Here is a 20,983-nt window from a genome sequence, read left to right on the forward strand (position 1 = left end):
GGGGGGTGGGGGGGTGTGGGGGGTAAAGAATGAGTCAAAGAACTTGGTATGAAGAAGAACCGTGTTGGTGTTAGTGCAAAGTATGTTTTTGAGCGTGCACTGAATGTGTACTCACACTGCTTGGCACACGTCTGTGCACAAGATGTGTGCATGACATGTCGGTATCTATGAGGTTCCATGGCTCTGGACATTAATGGACTGTGTGCCTATGTGCAAATGGCATGCATGTGGGTGTGTGTTCACACATTTGTGATCCACAAAGGCATGCAGTGCTAGGCAGACTCCGGGTGCTGTAATCCGAGGTTTACACGCTGTAATGCTGCTGAAAGCCTGCAGGCCTCCCTGGCAGAGAGAGTGCAACACAGAGAGAGAGAGAGTGCAACACAGAGAGAGAGAGAGTGCAACACAGAGAGAGAGAGAGAGAGAGAGAGAGAGAGAGAGAGAGAGAGAGAGAGAGAGAGAGAGAGAGAGAGAGAGAGAGAGAGAGAGAGAGAGAGAGAGAGAGAGAGAGAGAGAGAGAGAGAGAGAGAGAGAGAGAGGAGCAACAGTAAAAACAATCATAAAGGGCAGGAATTCGTTGAACTGATTAAAACAAGATAAGAAAGCAAATAGAAACCCATACAGAAATATGAAATCACCTTGGATGTGTTTTTAGTTAAACAATAAAAAAATAAACCTGTTTCTGACTGACTTTCTATTCCTGGTGTAAAACACTTACAAAAAAATAAAGTAAAGAATGGAGCAAAAATTTAAAAAAACAACATTTAGAAGAAACAAAGGCAGACTGACATATGCAATATGAAAAAATAATTTTTTCAGCTTTCCAAATCACTGAATTCCGGTGTTCCAATCATGCCCATCATGAAACATGTATAAAGTCAAGCGCTTATACATGTTGACTTCATCTACAAACATTTCTGAAAGAATAGATCACTCTCAGAAACTCAGCGAGTGGAAATCCTTCCAAGAATAGTTGAAGCTGTTGTAGCTGCAAAGAGTGGACCGACATCATATTAAATCATATGGTTTAAGAATGGTATGCATTTTTATATGCATGTGAAGGCAGGTGAGCATATACTTTTGGCAATATAGTGTACTTTCTTTAGTCTTGTTGTGGCCGTATTACTGTGGTTTGCCGTTGTTTTTTGTTGGTGTTTTTTTTCCCACTTTAAATGATCACTAACAGAGTAAGATCCACAGTCTGAATTTTTAATGGCAGCACTTTCCTTTGGTGTGTGTGTGTTTCAGCTGAACCAGATAAAGAGTGGTTAATATTTAATTGGGACAATTACTTTGTTTTTCCCTGATGAGGTTGTTTCTTCCCTACTTTTTGTTTGAGATTCAGCTTGAGTTCTCATTCAGTTTCTTTGTGTGTCAGCTGGGAGTTGGTCCAGCAACCTGCCAGTCGAAGGTGAAGGAAACAGTGTAAAAGATGGATGGATTGATGTAAACTTAATTATGAAATACCTTAAGTCTCAACAGACCATTATCTTAACCTCTTTAGTTTCCACTGCTTTTCTTTGGAATGACTGTCTGCCCTAATGTGTACCACCTGTGCCTCATTATCCTTGTGTGGATTGTGTCTCTGACAATATGCTCACATAGTTCATTTGTAATTTCTACTTGTAGGTAAGTTATGAGTTCATTTTTTTCAAAGCACCAGTCCACTGTCCTAAAATATCATTTTGTTGTCTTTTAACAGGTTTGCTTGCATTTTGGACCTTTGCCTTTTTTTTTTTTATTAAAGTGTTTGCAGCACTCTTATTTCTTGCTCCCTGGTGTTGTGCTTGGTATTTATTTCATTCTCAACCTGTTGTGACAACTCATATTAATTTTAACATGGGCATAAATGTACCCTCTTAACATTACGGTTGCTAAAAACACAAAAATCACATATACCCAACAATGACTAAGTGATAAACATGATCATATTGATCATTCACGTATAAAACGCATCTGACCAGAGGATGTTTTACAGAAGACACTTTTCTCTTTCAACAAGCTAACATATTCTAAAAAGAGAGCTGAATTGTGGCTAATATGAACATTTAATTTAATTCAACAAATAGTTTGAGACTGTTGAAGGCTCCAGATAAGAAAAAAGAAGACCCAGCAGAGGGATAGCATAAATTATCATACTTTAACCTGATTCAGGTTGCTTTGGTCCAAAGAGCTACCAGTATAGAGTGATAGAAGAAGGAGCATGAGAACCACAGTGTGGTACAGAATGAGATGATGTGAGATGAGAGGAAGGAAAATGAAATGGGAGAGAAAGGTCTGACAAAAGGTGCAAGAGGAGTGTGGAAAAGATGGATATGTCAATGCAAATCTGCCTCCTCTCTACAGTAATCACTTTAGTATATGTGTACACACACACACACACACACACACACACACACACACACACACACACACACACACACACACACACACACACACACACACACACACACACACACACACACACACACACACACACACACACACACACACACACACACACACACACACACAGTAAATCCTTCATGCCCACACTTATTAAGACTATGAGAAAATCCACTGTAGGCATGTGGTGATTCACAACTAGATTATCCCATGATGGGATTGTTTGATATTCAGTCCTCTGGTCGACAGAGACTGGCTGAACATATATGTGTGTACGCCAAGGAATTCGAGACCGGGAGAAAGACAAGGGCAAAGAAAATGTGTGATATAAGATAGAGATGTATATTTGTATAATTTTATTAAGTTTCAAGGTTTGTGGTGGGGGAAAAAAAAAAACAGCTTCATATTCAACTTCAGCTTCAACATTTTGATAAGCAGACATCCTGCCTTAGCCATGAGTTGGATTTTTTTTTCTTTTTTCAAATCAATGTGGGGGTCATGCAAATGATGAACAACCACATTCAACACTAAGAAGACAGCTGGAAAAAAAACAAAAAAACAAACAAAAAACAAAAAAACAAACAGTCAAAGATAGGTAGCCAAGATTTTGAACGCATTGATCCTACCCTGCTGCACATACTGTGGAAGGGAAGCCTGCATGACGTAGGGTTGTGATGCCCCTCAATATGATTGGCTATAGCACTAAATAACATAACAGGGTGACTAAATATAATGCTGTTTCCAGAGTAAGAGTTTCACAGTAAATTGGGTCTGAATGAGTTAACTGCTGCCTGGGGAAATCTTATTATGTTAAGTGTACATGTGATGAAAAAACATCATTCTGAAAATGAGGTCTTAGTAATTATAAAGGGAATAATTGGCTAGTGTTTTTAATAACTTAGGGCCCAATATTTACTGATTATTCAGTGAAGAGTGAAAGGTCTATGATACGCCTCTGGAGGCAGGATTATACCTAAGGATTAAAGTGTTGTGGGCACTGTGTGCGTGGCCTGTCTAGATTTTAAATAGAGTTGAATTCCTTATCAACTTTCTATTTTGGGAATTGTATTATCTTAAATAAATACATTGTTTTCACAATAGCCTTTTAACAGTCCTTTACAGACTGCAGAGGTAGAAGTGCAGGAGAGAAGTAGGCACTGCACGGTGAGGTGACAGGTTTTTACTGGTGAATTTGTGTCATGCAGGGGGCTCATTTTAGACAGGAGGGATGTGTCTGGTAATATAATGGAGTTAAGGACAGGATGTTGAAAGCAGGAGTGTGTGAGACTGATGTGCTGATGGGTTCTATCAATTCACTGAACTCCTTCATCACCTCTATCATTGCAGCAAGATCTGCCTGTGCCAGCGTAATATTTGTCATGGAGCCAGCACAAATTTAGCTTGAAGAAAATGGGTAAAGTTCATGGGAAATTTGCCAATTTTTGGGTGAAAAAAGGTAATGTTAGGTAAAGGCAATCACCTACCAAGACAATTTTCCACAGGTTTTCATTACACATCTCCATTCTAGGACTTTATTTGCAGCTTAAAAAAGCCATAGTAGATTAGCATGGGTAAACTCAATTACCACTCAGTTTTACTTCATTTTGGCATGTCGTTCACTATTTCTGAACGCCTGGAAGATATGACGAGAATAAGGACTGCACTTAAATTGCATTTTAACAGAGATACTTAGCTCCATCCAGGAGGGTAGATTCACTAATTGTGCTCATATTGTTGTTGAACTTGCAATATTATGTTATACAAACTGAAAGTGGCTTCATTTGAAGTTAGGAGTTGTTCGCAGTGGACGCGACCGGTAAGATGCATAAACATGACTGATGGCAATCTCTGCATAATAGAAACATTACAACTTTAGGAAACACTTTCATGAAAGTGACATGCACATTAAATGTATCACCTCTCAGTGATCACTGCAGTAATATTGTGAGGTTAAAAAATTCTATATATTGTTCCAAAGTCTGACAATCTGACCCCTCAAACAAAAAGCCCACAGCTTAGTTAAATAATGTAGTCAAGCAGAATTAACTGAACTCATTCCTACTACCGATTTGCATCAAGAAAAATAGAAAATATACATTGTCCTTTGACCTCCACTCATGAAAGTCTGATGTACTTCAAGTTAGACTTGAAAATATTCCCTTAATGTATTCTGGTGGTGTGGAATAATGAGAATGTGAAAGTCAAATGTACAAACTTATCAACAACCATAAAGGGACACAATACCCTGAGACAGATATTGCTGTCACCCAATATTACCAAGAAAGAGAACCATAGATGACCTATAAGGGTTTTAGCATGATATTATAACCTGCCTCTGATGTATAAACCATTCTGTACATCTAACCTTTATACATCTCACCTCACCTAATCCTTCTCTTGTTCAGTATTCTATGGTACATCTGCCCCCATCTTGTCTCGTAGTTTTGACTGCTGTCAACCCTTCTAACTATGTCTGGGCCACTTCCACCTATTCACAAAGCAATGCTATGCAGAACACAACAAGTACTCAGCCTTGTGTCATGTACTGCTGCTCTCTCACTTTGAGGGTTTAGGGGTGTTTTTGTTGCCTTCTTCATTCTCAGCTCGCCCCTGAGCAGCAAGCACTATGTTTATACCCAGGTCACATGCAATTAGGCCTCCCCCTTATCTCACTTTGACATTCCTTCTCCTGTCAATCCATTTATTTATCAATCAATCCATCCATCCATCCACCAAACTGCAAAGATTAACCCAAGGACTGACAACCTTGTCGTTTCCCAATTCCTCTTTTTACACACTTGTCCATCCATCACTCTTGCTCTGTACTCATTTCTCCATACATTTATCTGACTTAAATAAAACATTAGCTTGTGGGTACAAGAGAGCTGCTTGTTTTCGCCTCCTCTATGTATCCATTCAGCACTGAGACCAGAAGCAACATATTTTTTTTAATCTTTTTTTTTTTTTTATTAAATTAATTTAAATACATTACAGTCATTCCAATGTGCTTTTATAGAGGAAATAGAAAAGCCCAGCATATCCACATGAGCAAGCAGGTGTGTTTGTGACTGTGGAAAGGAAAAACTCCCCCCAACAGGGAGAAACCTTTGCAGAAACCACACTCAGAGGTGGCGGCATTCTGCAGACCGGTTGGGGAACAGAGGATAGGATAGGATAGGAAAGACAGAGATAGACTTGGTGAGGAGATACATACAATACCCTTGTTAGTGCTACATATATATATATATATATATATATATATATATATATATATATATATATATATATATATATATATATAATTTTTTTAAATTATTATTTTTTTTTTAATACAGTAATCACAGTGATCCAAATATTTTCCAACTGCCATGAGATTAAACCAGCCTGAGCAACAACAGAGCAAAAACCAAAATAATCATAACAATGATAACAAAAGCAAAAACAAAAGGACACAAAACAAAGAACAAAAAAAAGAAAAGAAGCAAAAAAAACCCTGATTTTGATAATTGACAGAACAATAGCAGAAAATAAGAAGAATCAGCAGCAAATTTCATCAATGGGGAGTGGAAGTGTGTGTGTGTGTGAGTGTGAGTGTGAGTGTGAGTGTGAGTGTGAGTGTGAGTGTGTGTGTGTGTGTGTGTGTGTGTGTGTGTGTGTGTGTGTGTGTGTGTGTGTGTGTGTGTGTGTGTGTGTGTGTGTGTGTGTGTGTGCGCATGCGTGTGGTTTGTCTTCTGGATGTGAATGGAACTGTTGTGGGGGGTCCCGTAGTACCACCCCGGGGCCCGAGGCCACCAGGGCCGGACGCCGCCACTCCGGCACCCAGCGGCCCACCGGACCCAGGGAGGCCCCAACAAACCACCCTGGAGAGCCACGTCCCAACCCGCAGGGCACCAGAGAAGGATAAAGGGCGCAAAGCCCCAGGCCCCGACCCGAGCTGCCAAGCCGGGATCGGCCAGTGCAGCGCCCCCAGGCCACGCGGGCAGGGAGCCCCCCCGATCCTGGCAGCGGAGCCCGCCGCACCCCCGGGGCCATCCCCCCACCACCCCCCCCAACCCCGGCGGGACAGAGAGGGCCCCAGCCGCCGAGCCCCAGACCAGGAAGAGCGAAGGCCCAGCCAGGCCCGGCCGGAGGACACCCACCCTCCAACCCCCAGGAGATTTTTTTTTTTAATCTTTGACTGTCCATGTTCGCATTCACTCACATTCATTTGTTTGATGTTTTTCTATCCCCACAACTCTGAGGCAAAGCAGCATTGCGAAACATCTGACAAAGACAGACTGTCTCTGTGTCATCAGTGTGCACCAGACACAAATGAGCTAAAGCCAAGAATGAATAGTGGACTGCAGAGTAACGTTATGAGGGAATAATCGCTTCTGGGGAACCTGTACACCATATTACATATGCATAGCTGTTTTCCGTGTTCACAAATCGACAATTTGAGAACTCACAGGTGCACTCCAAAAGCAGATAGCAGACAAGGACACACTCACACTTCACCATAGCACAGTGACAAAGCAAATCAACAGGAGTGGCACGAGGCTGGCATTTATAATGCGCGCACACACACGCACACGCACGCGCACGCGCACGCACACGCACACGCACACGCACACGCACACACACACACACATATATATATATAAATATATATGTGTTTTCCATTAGCATACTTTGCTATATGTCCTCTTATGAGCTTATGTAGTTATACCTATAAACAACTGCGAAGCAGAACGATAAAGCTGTAAAAGTGTAGCATTTCTCTCAATCTTTCTTCCATTGTTTTGAGCTTGCTTTGTTACTTTTCATAGGTTCTTGGTCCTGTGTCAGTCCATTAACTCCCACATTGTTTGAATAAAACTATACAGTGAAGCCAGCTAATACAGCCACCTATCACTTATTACAGTGGCAGCATATTCTTAAAGAAAATCCATGTGCTCATGCTCAGTTTCCTTATGTCACTGCACAGAATTCTCCTTGGCAGAGACATGAAAACAGGATTGACAGTGGAGCATCTAGGGAATAAAACTTCTCTTGGCTTGTCTCAACAAACGGATAAGCAGAGGAGTGGCTGCCAGGCTAACGTTTGGTGTTACCCATACTGTTTACACAACGGATGTTTTTGTTTGGCACCACAATGAATTTCCCAATGGGGGTTGCATGACAGCAGCTAATAGTTAAAACTGCTGTTTGACACTCGTCTGCATTTTTATATTTGTTTGCACCACTTATCCGTGTTCTCTTTTCCTCTTTAAACCCCAATTTTCTGATTAATATGGTTTTTGAGATCTCTTTCTCGCTCACAAAGACAATGATTATTCACATGCACCGCCACACTTAAGCTGATCCAAGGACACCAGAGGCAGTTGGTCAGGTTCAATTAGTATCCACTCTCCACTGTGCAGTGGTCACCCAGAATAATACTTGCTGGTCTGAGCATGTGTGTTCCCTCCTGAGTGGCACGACCTTCCAGCTAAAGGAAATCACTGACATCAATCAGGCAGCAAAGGAAGCCTCCAAATACTCAAGTATTCATGAGTTCACAAGGGTAAAAGCTGTTATCACAAAGGTTGAGCAAAAAATATCTATTTAGTGCTTATGCCTTAACCACACTTCAGGAAAGGGCATGATATAAGATAGGATCAAAAGCTGAAGCCTTAAAGAAATTCTTCAACATTTTGGGATCTAATATGTCGCTTGTCTGGGAGTCAACTGGGAGGATCAACATCCCTTTAGTTCAGAGGTCTCTGACATAACAAGAGGAAACTGCTCACCTTAGTCAAAGTAGAGACAATGTCACTTGCTGCCCATAGAGCGAAGCATCACCTGGGTTTTAAATCACAGATACATTTATCTGTGATAAGTCACACCTTTTGAGATCCTCCGTATGTGTCATGGAGACTAATTTGATTCAACTGACCACATATTTTATAATTAGTTAGTTAGTTATAAATATACATATAAAAACAAAACAAACAAAAAAACAAAAAAAAACCCAACTGGCTAAAGCCTGTGGGTCCTTAAAAAAACACTTACAAAACTAAATGACAGTTTAATTAAACATCTAACTAGTAGAAAATATGTTTTAATTCTTAATATCTATGAATTCCAACCATTCAGAGTGAGAGTAGAGAGCACAATGTCTCACACACACACACACACACACACACACACACACACACACACACACACACACACACACACACACACACACACACACACACACACACACACACACACACACACACACACACACACAAAACTTCTCTTCATTAAATTCCAAAAATATGATCTGAATACATTTTCAAAATGACATTGGATTTGACGGAAAATGGATCTAAAAAATATCTAAAAGGAGTCCGCAATGCACTTCAAGCTGTTTTCGCCCCGCTATTACAGGTGAGCAGATGAACTAATCAATCAATTTGGAACCAGAAAATAATATGCTTCACAAAATGTCAGACAATTTAGAAAATAAGACATTTGGGAACTGCAGGATAGATCCCCATGCATCAAATATGAGTTGTTCAATTATCCCTTACACATTGCAGGATTGGTGTTAACAAGCACGGGTCACAAACATAGCAAAACATTGTTTGTTTTATTCATTGACACGCAAAGGTTTATGCCCCCATAGGCCACGGCCAAAATGGATGAAAGCCCTTCAAGCAAGTCCACAGGTTTTGCAGTAAATGTAGTAGTACAAAATACAAATCCTTGTAAAGACTGAAATCTGTTGACAAATTGATTTTTGTTCCAGTAAGAGAATATCCAGGCTTAAAATACTGCCCAGGATAATTAACCTTGATATTGAAGAAGTACTACATGCATACAAATCACAAAATAATTTTTTTATCCATCGGACACTAGGAACTATGAATGCTGCTGTACTTTAAAAGTGACTGTGACATTTATTTTACTGGATGGATGGATGGGTGGAGGGATGGATTTTTTTCTTCATACATAAGTCATTCTTTGATATCCACTTCCCACCACTCTGCATGTAGAAACTGCAGTGTAAAAATAAAATCCATGTTCATCACAACATTAGAAGGAAATCAAATAAACACATGCAGGGCAAGAGCCATCAAGTGAGATGATCAAAAAGGATGGAAGGAGAAGGTGAAACAATCTGTGAATCATGACAGATCAATGTAATGGCCTCTCAATCTCTTTCCTGTTCATCTCTCAATCATGAATTCACTCATGTAGCATATACTGCTTCTCACATTGTTTCACTTCCCACCCCCACATCTTTTCGACAATCTCTCACATGGCCTTCAAGTCGGGGACCAGGCTCAATAGAGACTCATACAAAGCTACCAAACAGGACAAAAATATTAAGAAGATTGGTTTCTATCTCCTTATATTTATTTTTCTCCTCTTGTGCTAACTTTGCACTTATCAGTCGTTGGATATTCTAAATATGCTTTGTTATCCCATAATGATTTTCTCTCAAACTCCCCGTGTCTCTTTATTCTCCCAAAATGCCCATCTCTCACTTTCATGTGACTTATCAGTCACTTTGTGTCTAACCTTCCACTATTTTCATGCCACCCTTTTTAACTCACCCTGTAGGACTTTTGTACATAATTGTAACAATCAGTTCCAGTGGTGTTGCCCCTCATCTAACCTCTCCTTAAAATAGATCTTGCTGGCTTGCCCTTTACAGTTGCATCCTCACTTTTTCACTCGTGTGCGAGGCTTTAATGCACTCTCATGCAGTGCGTGAAGAATCTCAATTCATTAAACACCTTATTATACCCATTTCCTTGTTAGCAGCCGTAGCATATCTGATATTATCAGATATCTTGATCTGGCCTTCAGGTCTTAATGTTTTTTTTTTTTTTAACTGATCTGTAAAATATAATTATTCAGTAAATGGTCCTCATGAGTTGCATCAGAAATCTATGCTTAATTTTCTTTTCAAGAGTTCCATCAGTGTGGTGCAGTAAAATACTACTTCAAATGCTAGATAGATCTGAACAATAATTTAGTGGATGCTGGTGGTCCTTTGATCCTTAATGATAATAATAATGATCACGATAACAATAACAATAACGATAACGATAACAATAACAATAACGTTAACGATAACGATAATGATAACAATAATAATAACAATAATAATAATAATGCATGGATTTTATAGAGCATTTTTCAGGACACTCAATGATGCTGTTCATTGCAGGAACCAGGCTGAGGTAAGAAACTTAAGATGTACCTCAAAGTGCAACATTCAAAGTGCAAAACATTTCAACATTATTTATCTGTGTCACTTTTCAGTTAATAATTTTTTTCCTGATTTGTTTGCCCAAAGAAGAGTTCTAGAATTTGGGTCATAAAAGTGCAACATTCAGCCCATTATCGGCCCGCCATTGCCATGTCTTTTGATTTTTTAGTTACATGCACATACCTTGAAAGTTTAGCCGGGTGCTTAAGTTCAATGTGCCGTCTCAGGTTTGCTGTTGTTGATGTACGGAGTTGCTTCTTGAAACCCAGCGGGCAAAGTTTACACAAAAAGGTAAGTTTTTTCCCACCTGGATCATCACTGACCTGCTGCTGTTGGCTGCTGTTGCCAGATTGGCTGTTTTCCTCCTACATGTTAAGGCCCGTTTATGGTGTGCTTTAGCCAGGTTTTCCACTGGAAGGCTCTGGAAATCTGGCACCCTCTTAAATAACATTAGACTGTGAGAGCGCTGCTCATAAATGCCAGAATGAGCATGCTCACATTAACGTTCATCAGTCAGAAATACAGTACCTTCAGTTCACGTACATAGTATTTAGAAAAGGTAAACATAAGAAAACATATTCTATGTTGTGGCTGCATTTTTATTACATTTTTTTGCTTCTCCTCACAGTGATTTTCTTCTTCTTATACACGTATGCTTCCTTCTGTGACTTTTTCGTTTATTAGTCTTTATGTCCATCTTGCTCGTTACCTATCAGCTACTTACTCCCTCATTTCTCTTCTTCAAAACTCATGCCTTTGCTTGATGGAAACCATCATTCTGCTATATATTTCACGAAAAAGATGTTGATATAACATATTCAGAAGAGCTGAATCATGTAAAACTACATATTTATCTTCCCATTTCGTGACAGGTGTTCTCAGGAAGCTACTGCTCTTGCTCCCACAAAGAGACTCAAAATTGAGATACTTTTCTTTTTGCATCCCGACCTACAGGTTAATACATGTCTGCCGAGTGCATTTATTTTTCGTTATAGTCTTATGAAAAAAGAAGGAATAAAACAGCTTTGTGAAACACCATGGCTCATATTTGTGAAGGGAACTGTCAACAATAATCAACCTTGTTTGAGCTGAAATTAAAAAAAAATTACTTTTGATAGCAAATCTTTTCAGCATGTATGTGTACGCGCTACAGAGAGAGTGAGGAAACCCATTGTTTCCTGTGTTAAGTAGTGATAGTCATGCACACTGATACAGATTGTCAAGCAAAGCAAAAAACAGGGTTAGTTGAACATTTTCAAACATTTATGCAAATGGTTGAGTGTGCACAGGCTTGCATACATTCCCAAGTGCATGCAGCTATTAAGTGTATTTGAGTTGGCGACCACATTAAGCCAATACATAAATAAAATACAAAAATCTTTCAATCGTTCACAACATGTAATGGAAGGGAATGTTTTCCGTGTCATAACATGACTGTGAAGAGGCTTCCAAGGTCCTGTGGCTCTCTCAAGTCACTTAACATAATTTACCACATATGTCAGACGAGACTAGAGATGGTAATTGAAGGTGACCTCAATGTGGAAAACGCTGCAGTTTGTGGGCTATTTATTCTCGTAAAGAGGAGGAGTATTTCTGTCCTCTTCCAAAAGATGAAGAATATTTGCTGATGTGGGAGACATGGGACAACAACAGAGTCCATATGAGAGAACCGTTATTGTGACTGCACAACAACCTGTGCTGCTTATTTTATGAATCCTATTGGAACTTGGTCATCTATCACCTTCTCCTCTGCCTTGCACAATTTTTTGCTTGTGTATCGTTCTGTAGTTTACATGTAACAGCCCACACTTCCATCCTTTATCTCCTCGGTTAGTCGCTAACCCTTTCGCATCTCTTTTAAAGCACGTGATGCCATTTCCTCTCTCTAAAATCATTTAAGATGTCGCACACAGCTAACTAAGCAATTACAAGCGGGAGTCTCGTCACTTGCATGCGAGAGATTAGTGGAGCTTGGCAAGCCTGTAGATGTGTGGAGAGAGATATAGGCTCCCGAGTACAGACACCAAAGGTAATGGGGTAGAAAGCCAATCCTACCACAGAGTAGCGGTAATAATTATGACGGATCTCAGGTGCCTACTATTATCATTATAGCTCGACAACTGTATTCATATGTGTGACGTATGATGGGAATAAAGGTCAGAACAGGAACTGAGGATGAGAAAAATGTGAAAGCAGATTGGAGGAGAAGAAGAAGCACTTCCTTGAAAATGACCGTCTGGACAGAAGAAGCTGAAAAAAAGAAAAACTGGAAGAATAAAGTGGGTTGAATGGGAAGAAGGAGGTCCTCAGAAGAATAACTTAATTGAGGTGAGATAGGAAAACATTAAAGGGAAGTTGACTGTGTGGCTATCATTAATGAGACACTGAGTAGAGATAAGAGGCGTCCAAGAGGACATAGAATGGAGTGAAAGGACAAGAAAGAAGGAGCAGGTTAAGTGGTATTCTCAACAGATTGTAGTGTTAATACCATAATTAAGGAAATGGATGTGTGTGTGTGTGTGTGTGTGTGTGTGTGTGTGTGTGTGTGTGTGTGTGTGTGTGTGTGTGTGTGTGTGTGTGTGTTATTGAATAGTGTGGTCTGGCAGACCGAGATTCCCTTTATATCACAGTGTCCTAGAAGCTGCAGTTAGTTTAGCTTAGCTCTTTGGGATTTGTTGTCCATAAATAAGAAATATTTCATGTAGAATAGGACTCAGATACAAGAAAAACACATTTGGCTTCATATGGTATGTAAGTTAATGTATATACAGTACATGTGGATAGTGCAGACTGAGAGAGAGAGGGAGAGATTGAGGGAATAAGATAATCTATAATTCATTGAAAAAAATCAACAAATGTAATTTTCTTCGGAAAAGATACAGAAATGTACTTTTCTAAGAAAAGTCATTCTAAGGTAAAACCTCAATGTCGAAGACTGATAAAAACATAGAATTACAAGAGTGGACAGAGTAAATAATTGAGTAAAGATTGCTAGAAGGGACACGAAGCATCAAATATTTAGCAACGAAGGTACCTGTCACATGACCATGGAGAATAATAAATACATGATCACGTACAAAATGTTACCACACTGAGAAGACCGCAATATATAACTTACATTAGTTCCATAACTTAACGACATTGCTATCACAGATGGGTAAGGTTTTATATGACCCACTCCCTCTGTCCAACATTAGTAAAAAAAAAAAAAAAAAATGCAACATTCAATTCATATTTTTTATTATTGGACATGATGAAATTAGACTCTCACTGAAAATAGCTTGTTCACCAATGGTTTATTAATTTTCAAGCAGGACTGCTTACTGGTGTAGAGCAAATATTGTCACCGTCTAGCTAAAAATTCCCAGTTTGAATCTGGGTTTGGAGACTGTTCTGTGTGCAATTTGTGTGTTTTTCTTTTGTGTGTGTGGGTTTTCAGAAAACTGAAGTCAATTGGTAAAATGCACTTAGATAGATAGGTGTGTGTGTGTGTGTGTGTGTGTGTGTGTGTGTGTTTGCCCTGTGATGGACTGCTGACACATCCAAGGTGCACAGGGCTTAACCATAGTCAACCTGGATCTGTTCCAGCGAGTTGGGTGAAGTTATATAGACGATAGATGGACAGTTGTTCCAACAAAGGATAAAACAAATAACTGCAGAACACAGCTAAACTGTGTAACTGAAAACATGATTAAGTGCATTTTATTCTGGGTCAGAATGACGTGTGACTCCACAAGCCATAAAAATGAAATGACAGTTGCTGATGGCTTCATTATTCTGTCATTGTCCAAAAACAGCCTGTATAAAAAGTAAATAGTGTGCAAGTTTGGCAATACAACTTCAACACCACCTCACTTTGGAGCCCTCGAATACATGCAGAGTTACTACTGCTATTGTTTGATTAGTGTCCATGAACAGTCTTACACATTACATCTAAAAATAGGAAGCATGTTGCCAGATGTTTTATGAGGAGCACTAGGTCAGAATGACTGTTATAACTTGAGGTGATTAGGCCTATTCATTACTTAAGCCACTCATGACATTTGTAATTATGCAGAAGGTAATATGTTCATATATAAGTGGAAGCCTTCATATGCGACTTCTACAGAACAATTTACTAATGATATAATAATTATGCGCACACTTATTTTATTATTACATTCACCGGGAGAGCCACAGAGACAATCCCTATTCGTTATTGTTAATATACATACATTCATGTCTTTTTTCAACTTCAATCTGTTCATAATGCAGCAGCGATGAAAGTAAACCTAAAAGAACATGTCTTGCTCTTCTCCATAATAGTTTAATTCTAACTGAGACTGTACTTAAAGCAAACCTTTCTGTAACATACTCTCAGATAGATTTGGGTCATGTAAGATAGGGTGAAAAAGCACAAGATTGTAAACAATATCTTTAAATGTTATCCTAGGGTTTCTCTTTGGCTTTTCTTCTGTGAACATTGTTGCTCGCTGGGTCAGGGCCGACGTTTCTCTGGCTTTTCTTCTCAGCGGCACTGCTGTCAGAAGCAGTGTACTTTCAGTAATCTCTCCCACAGCCTGACAGGCAACACGCATGTTTTATGGTAGGTTAGATGCTCAGATTAAACAATGAGAGAAAATCACATGGTTTGACAAAGCTTTGCATGCTTCTGCAACCAGACAACGTTATCATAAAAGCAACTCTGAAAGCAACTTGTATCAGGTTCTTTACTTACTTTGTGCCTTGTATGTTTTTAATTGAATACTAATGACAGACCAACAAGGGTTCATGGTATTAAGGGAGACCGTGCAGGAATGGTGTATAACAAGTACTTTAATTCCCTCAGAAGTAATTATGCTCTCTGATTAGGGAATTGTGCCTTAAAGTAATTATGCACTGCTTTAAAGATTAATTTTGTCGGTGATGGCATGCTGCGCTATTTGGTGTCTCACCACATTATCCATAATCACAACTCAATGTTATCTGTGAAGAGATCCCACTGGAATGGAGTGCCAACAAGACTGTGTACGTACATTTGAAGAGCTTCCCTTTTCATGCACCGTTGTGTCAGAACAAGTGTGTCTTTCAATACAACAAATACTACAATAGAAATGTTTAATAATTCTGCAATGAAAGGGTGTTTTTCTCCACTAAATTGTTTTGTTTTGTTGTACTATAGCATGTTACTCTCTCTCTGGTCAATAGAACATATTAAAGCAAAAAAAAAAAAAGGCAAAAGGCTACAGACATAAACTACTGAAAGGAAGTATGCACACAAATATATGTATTAAATGATCTGTTCAAGAACAAATAACCATTCGTTGCATCATTCGACATGTTTCACAATTTACTGCAAAGTTATGTATTAGAGGCTACCAAAGCTGAATAAATATGACTTTAACAAACCAAAGAAATAATCAGCAAACAATATTATCATGAGAGCTCACGGCAGTGAGAGTAAATGGTGTTTATCATGAGGACTGTTAAAATTCGTCATTACCTTTTCATTGGTAACAACCACGTAGACCCACTTTTAATCTATTCAATTAACACCCAGCTTTATCAAAGGGGAGGTGATGTGGGGGTTGCATCATTTGCAAAGGAACGCTGATATATACTACTGCACATATTCAAACAAAACAATGCCAAGAAGCTTTTTTTGTTCTGTAATAAAAAATAAAATTCATGAAAAACTGTATAGAGAAGAAACTGGAAGCATAAACCAAATCGTAGCTGTACGGTAGTCTCCTGCTATGTTGTAACGGGCACAAGGAAAGAAATACTTGAATAAATATGAGCGGAAACAATAGAGAGAGTAGGTGCACTCGAATTTCCTGGTAAATCTGAGTATTATGCAAATCCACTCTGCACACTGAGCAGAAAAGAATCCCCCTCCATCCACAGTACTACACCAAAAAGAGGATCGGTTTTAGCTACTTACCCTACTGACACCTCGTCCCCTGTCCTCTCCATAACTTGTTCCCAGGATTTCAAAGAAGATGTTGGGGTTGGTGCCGTTGTCGGTGAACTCCAAAAAACTAGTGAGACCACTCACTCCAAACTGCAAGGACAAAACAAAGTGCTTCCATATTAATGTCGGTTCCTTTTACTATACTGATCATTTAATTGGTGTACATGTGGTAATCATGCTGTAATTATCAAAACGATCCTCGTCAATGTGATCACATCAGATGTCATCGGTGGTGTTCCGCGATGACTTCAATGATGAATAATGACTTTCATGAAGAATCCTGCCAGAATTAAAATGCCAATAAATTGTGTTTTTATGCCAATTAAACAATTAAAGAACAGATATGATAATAATAAAAAAAAAGGCATGGTGTTAATGAGGCAATATTCATCCATTATCTCTTCGAGGACAATAATGTAGATACAACCACAAAAAAAAGTGTCTGTCAGTGTGTGCACAAGTTTATGTTTGTATTTTTGTCTGTGAATAGAAAGCATCCCAGGTTACACTTTGTTGCCACAGCATTGTTGAAACAATGTTGTTAAAAACGGAGCAGTCGGGTCAGATTTTGCACTCAGAGTAAACGTTAAAGCATTTCAGTGGAGCTGTAGTTCTCTTTTCTTTGAATAATATAAAGAAAAAAGCTTGATTTCTATTCTAAACGAAGCAGCAATACTTGAGTAAATGTCACAATATCAAAAAAATATTATGAAATAAATATTTTCTTTTTAAGCTTTTTTTGGGGGGATGAATTTCAATTTAACTGTGCAGATGAATCAAACACAGACATAAGGGAGTATAGTATATATCATAAATCATATGAATGTGTAATTTGGTTAATTAATCTACACAGACACAGATTGTTTGAGTCCTGTGGGACGACCGCTGATACTCAACTTGTGTATCTTTATATGGCTCCTTGCACAAGCAAGGCAAAGGTAGACCCTGTTTAGATGCGGTCCACTGCCTTTGATAATTATCTCGTTATATAATATTGGTAGCTTAAATGTGGATTTCCTGAAAGACTGCAAGTCTCAAGGGCTTCAAGGTCTGATAACCCTTCAAATTGAAAGTTGGGGGTTTGGTGCCTTCGTCTTTGTTTGACAAAGACATTACACAACAACCTTTCAAATGAAAACATTGGTTTTTTTTTCAGAAAAAAAAATTACCTTTACACAGCAAAGTTTTGAAAATAATGTCAGTTTACACAGTAATGGCAGAAACAATGCTGTATATTTTCATGTAGGGATCACTAATGGTTGCTGTTTGTCATCGTAATGAAACCACACAGGCATGTGTGCAGAGAACAATATGCTATTAACAATGGCGAGTACACGGATATTCATGTGGACAGAGGACAAAGTTAGAGTCCTATCACGGCCGACTCTCACCCAAAAAAGTACCAAGTCCCTGGAGAATATGGACTGGGAGAGTCATGGCACTTCGGAGTCCACCACTGTTGTTATTATCCATTTACTTGTTATAGCTTACAGTATACCTGTTAAACTTATGGTTTTGCATGACTCTGTTTATAGTTTCACTTCGAAAAGGTGTTATAATATATCTATTGACATCATTCTTTGCATTAATTTTAAAGATGTTTCCATAAAATATGAAAATAGCTCTAATTTTGGGCCCTGTGTGTTGTGAGCAGCTTCTCCCTGTTCTTGTGTGGCTTTTTTCTGGGTACTTGTGTTTCAACAGTCCAACAGGAAGTGTTTGAAATTAATTGGCAACTATAAATAGCACATACATGTGACTGTGTATATGTGGCACTGTCCCATTGTGTTTGCCCTGTTGGCCTATCTAAGCTTTACTCAGCTGATGCAGTCTCACATTCACTTAAGTGGTATGCAAGATTTATGGATGGAAAAAAAAAAGGCTTGCTGGGCAAAACCGAGACCCCTGATACTACCACACATTGAATGACCCTGTGGCCCTGTGGATAAAAGGTAGAGTAAGTAGTGTTATAAACTCAAATACAGACAAAACAAATTCCAGGTGTTAAGAGTTACGGTTGTTTCACCTGCTGCAAATGTGTCCCCTCTTTTGTCAGCAAACACCAAACAGCAACATCAATAGAGTTCCTCATCAACAGCTGCGAATGAGTATGTTTCATTAAAATAATGGCCCTGCATACCAAAGTACTGATTGAGCACATAGGCATGCATACTAAGAACAGAACACTGATGATCCACTATGAAGAGTAAGTAATGCCGGGCTGTTGAACTTAACTCTATGACTACTTTGGGCACTTTAACACAGATATGACAAGAGTTGTTTTAACAGCCGGGGCTTTCTGATGTAAGTATCGCCAATGATCAACCCAATGTCAAGGTGAAACAGAGAGATAGATATAAAAGAGCCATGCTTATTAATGTATGATTCTAATTCTAAATTAACATTTCATTTGACTTCATCATTCAGTCAAGCTGCCATCCCTGGAGTACTTTTTATTGATATCAAAACAGAGGGCGCTGATCCAATGGTATTTAACAGTGATCAAAGTGTTTCCAGACCACAGCCTGAACTCAAGGTGGGATGTGGAGATTCCTGAAATTGCAGCTGCAGGGGGAATGCTCAATCTGCCAAACGTCAACAGTGCAGGAACAGAAAGATAAATTACTGCTTGATACATGTGTCTTTTCAAATGTATAGTAGTTATTGGAATGTATTACTGGGGTTGTATTTAGAACTAAGAACTTGGAAACTTTCAGTCGAGGTAATGAAAAAATATTCCCATGTCATAAAAACATTGCAAGAAAAATATTGAAGATTTGCATTTCTTAATTCCTGCTGGTGATTACTGTTATATAGATTACTCATTGTTATATATATTACTCATTTGTTGCTTAAAAAGTAACGGATAGAGAAAGTAAGAGAGAAAATTCTATTTCTGTCAATTTAAAGATTGTTGTAAATTGTGAAATTGGCTGCACCTTTTTTTCTGCACCCAGTTGCTCTTGCGACCATTTCCTGTATTCATTTTGTCAATGAATACATTTCTTTTCCTATCCAATCGGGTCTTTGAGCCATTTCCATTACGCACCAGCCCGTCACTGTCTGGAACCCACTTTTCAGTGTCATTGCATCTGCCTGCATTCCCTGTGACTCCTTCCTACTTCTTGTAAATGTTCTTCTCAACACTGGTCATGGTACAAATGTGCTTAAGTGGGCGGGATAATAGAGACACTCAAAGTAATACCCACGGGTGTGTGACACCGGCTGCAAAATTCTCAGGAACTTGAAAAGCCCGCTTTGTGGAACAGCCACCTGCTCACGTCTCTGCCTGACTGTGCTCAGGTGGATGCGCCAGAGCAGCCACGTACGTCGGGTTCTCACACGCTTTGTTGAACACCTCTGTGTATTTAAAAAAAAAAAAAAAAAAAGGGGGGGGGGGGTGGATTTCTTCAGCCTTGTTATACCTTCTTGACAGTTTCCAGCATGCTCTTGCCTCCCTGCCATGGCTTGGAGTTCTTCCTGATGCAGCTCAGACTGGCCATGCTGTGCCATTTCCTGTCCTCCAACTTTCTGTGAAAGGTGTTCGCCAGCAGCAACACAGTGTCATAGACGTAGCGGTTGGTGATCTACAAAGAGAAAGAGACAAGGACACAATGAACGCCCAGCAGTACTGTGTGAGATATCCTGCAACAATTACTGAATAGTTGTATGTTCTGAGGCTATGGGGCTGAAAAAAACTAAATAACAGTGAAAAGTAGTTATTAGACATAAGTGGGAAAAATAGGTCAGAGCATATCATGCTGAAATGCTTTTAAATTAAAATGCCTCACTTGCAGACAGATCCATGAGCTTCTTTGATCAGAAAACTAAAAATAAACTTTTTTTCAAGACTCTTTTCAGTTCTTGTATGGTTCACTTTAAATCAGTGGTGTAGATTATGTTTTGAAGCCCTGCTTTGAATTAGATTGCCAATTTCAGTTTTAAACAGGCTTTCCTTTGGCACAAATTGTACTTCACAGCACACAAGTGATCATACCTAAAGACTAACTCACACAAAGTAAAAGCTTAAGGATGACAATAATTAAAATTTGTTGATGGGTCCTTGGCACCATACAGCATAAAGGAGAGTGAAGAGACAGAAGCAAAGGAGTTTATTCACGATCAATCATCATGTGATTTACCCGAGATCAATTTGTCACTGTTTGGGATGATCCTACCCCTGCATGAGGAATAATGTCAAATGAGGTGCAGCTCTGTGGCTGAGCAGCGATTCACTTGCTCAGCCTGTCATTCTCCTTCCAAAACATTTGAAACTATGACAAAAGTGTGCTGAGGGGTAACACAGCCACGGTTCTACATTTACAAAAACAAAGTGTGATTGATAACATGACAAAATATGATACGGTCTGTCTTACTTATCAAACAGTTTACTGGCAGGGCAAGAAGACAGGACA

General features: G+C 39.1%; 1 protein-coding gene across 1 annotated transcript in view; it reads right to left on the reverse strand.

Annotated features, from left to right (window-relative positions):
* grid2 (glutamate receptor, ionotropic, delta 2) overlaps positions 1-20,983 on the reverse strand; it is a gene marked incomplete at both ends in the record, with an annotated part of 484,572 nt that overhangs the window by 132,264 nt on the left and 331,325 nt on the right. The window contains 2 exons of the mRNA XM_080499738.1: positions 16,539-16,658; positions 19,994-20,155. Coding sequence (XP_080355864.1) covers positions 16,539-16,658; positions 19,994-20,155 — 282 coding nt within the window. The remainder of the gene's footprint in view (positions 1-16,538; positions 16,659-19,993; positions 20,156-20,983) is intronic.

Source organism: Blennius ocellaris (genome assembly GCF_963422515.1).
Source record: "Blennius ocellaris genome assembly, chromosome: 7".
In the NCBI taxonomy this organism is placed as follows: domain Eukaryota; kingdom Metazoa; phylum Chordata; class Actinopteri; order Blenniiformes; family Blenniidae; genus Blennius; species Blennius ocellaris.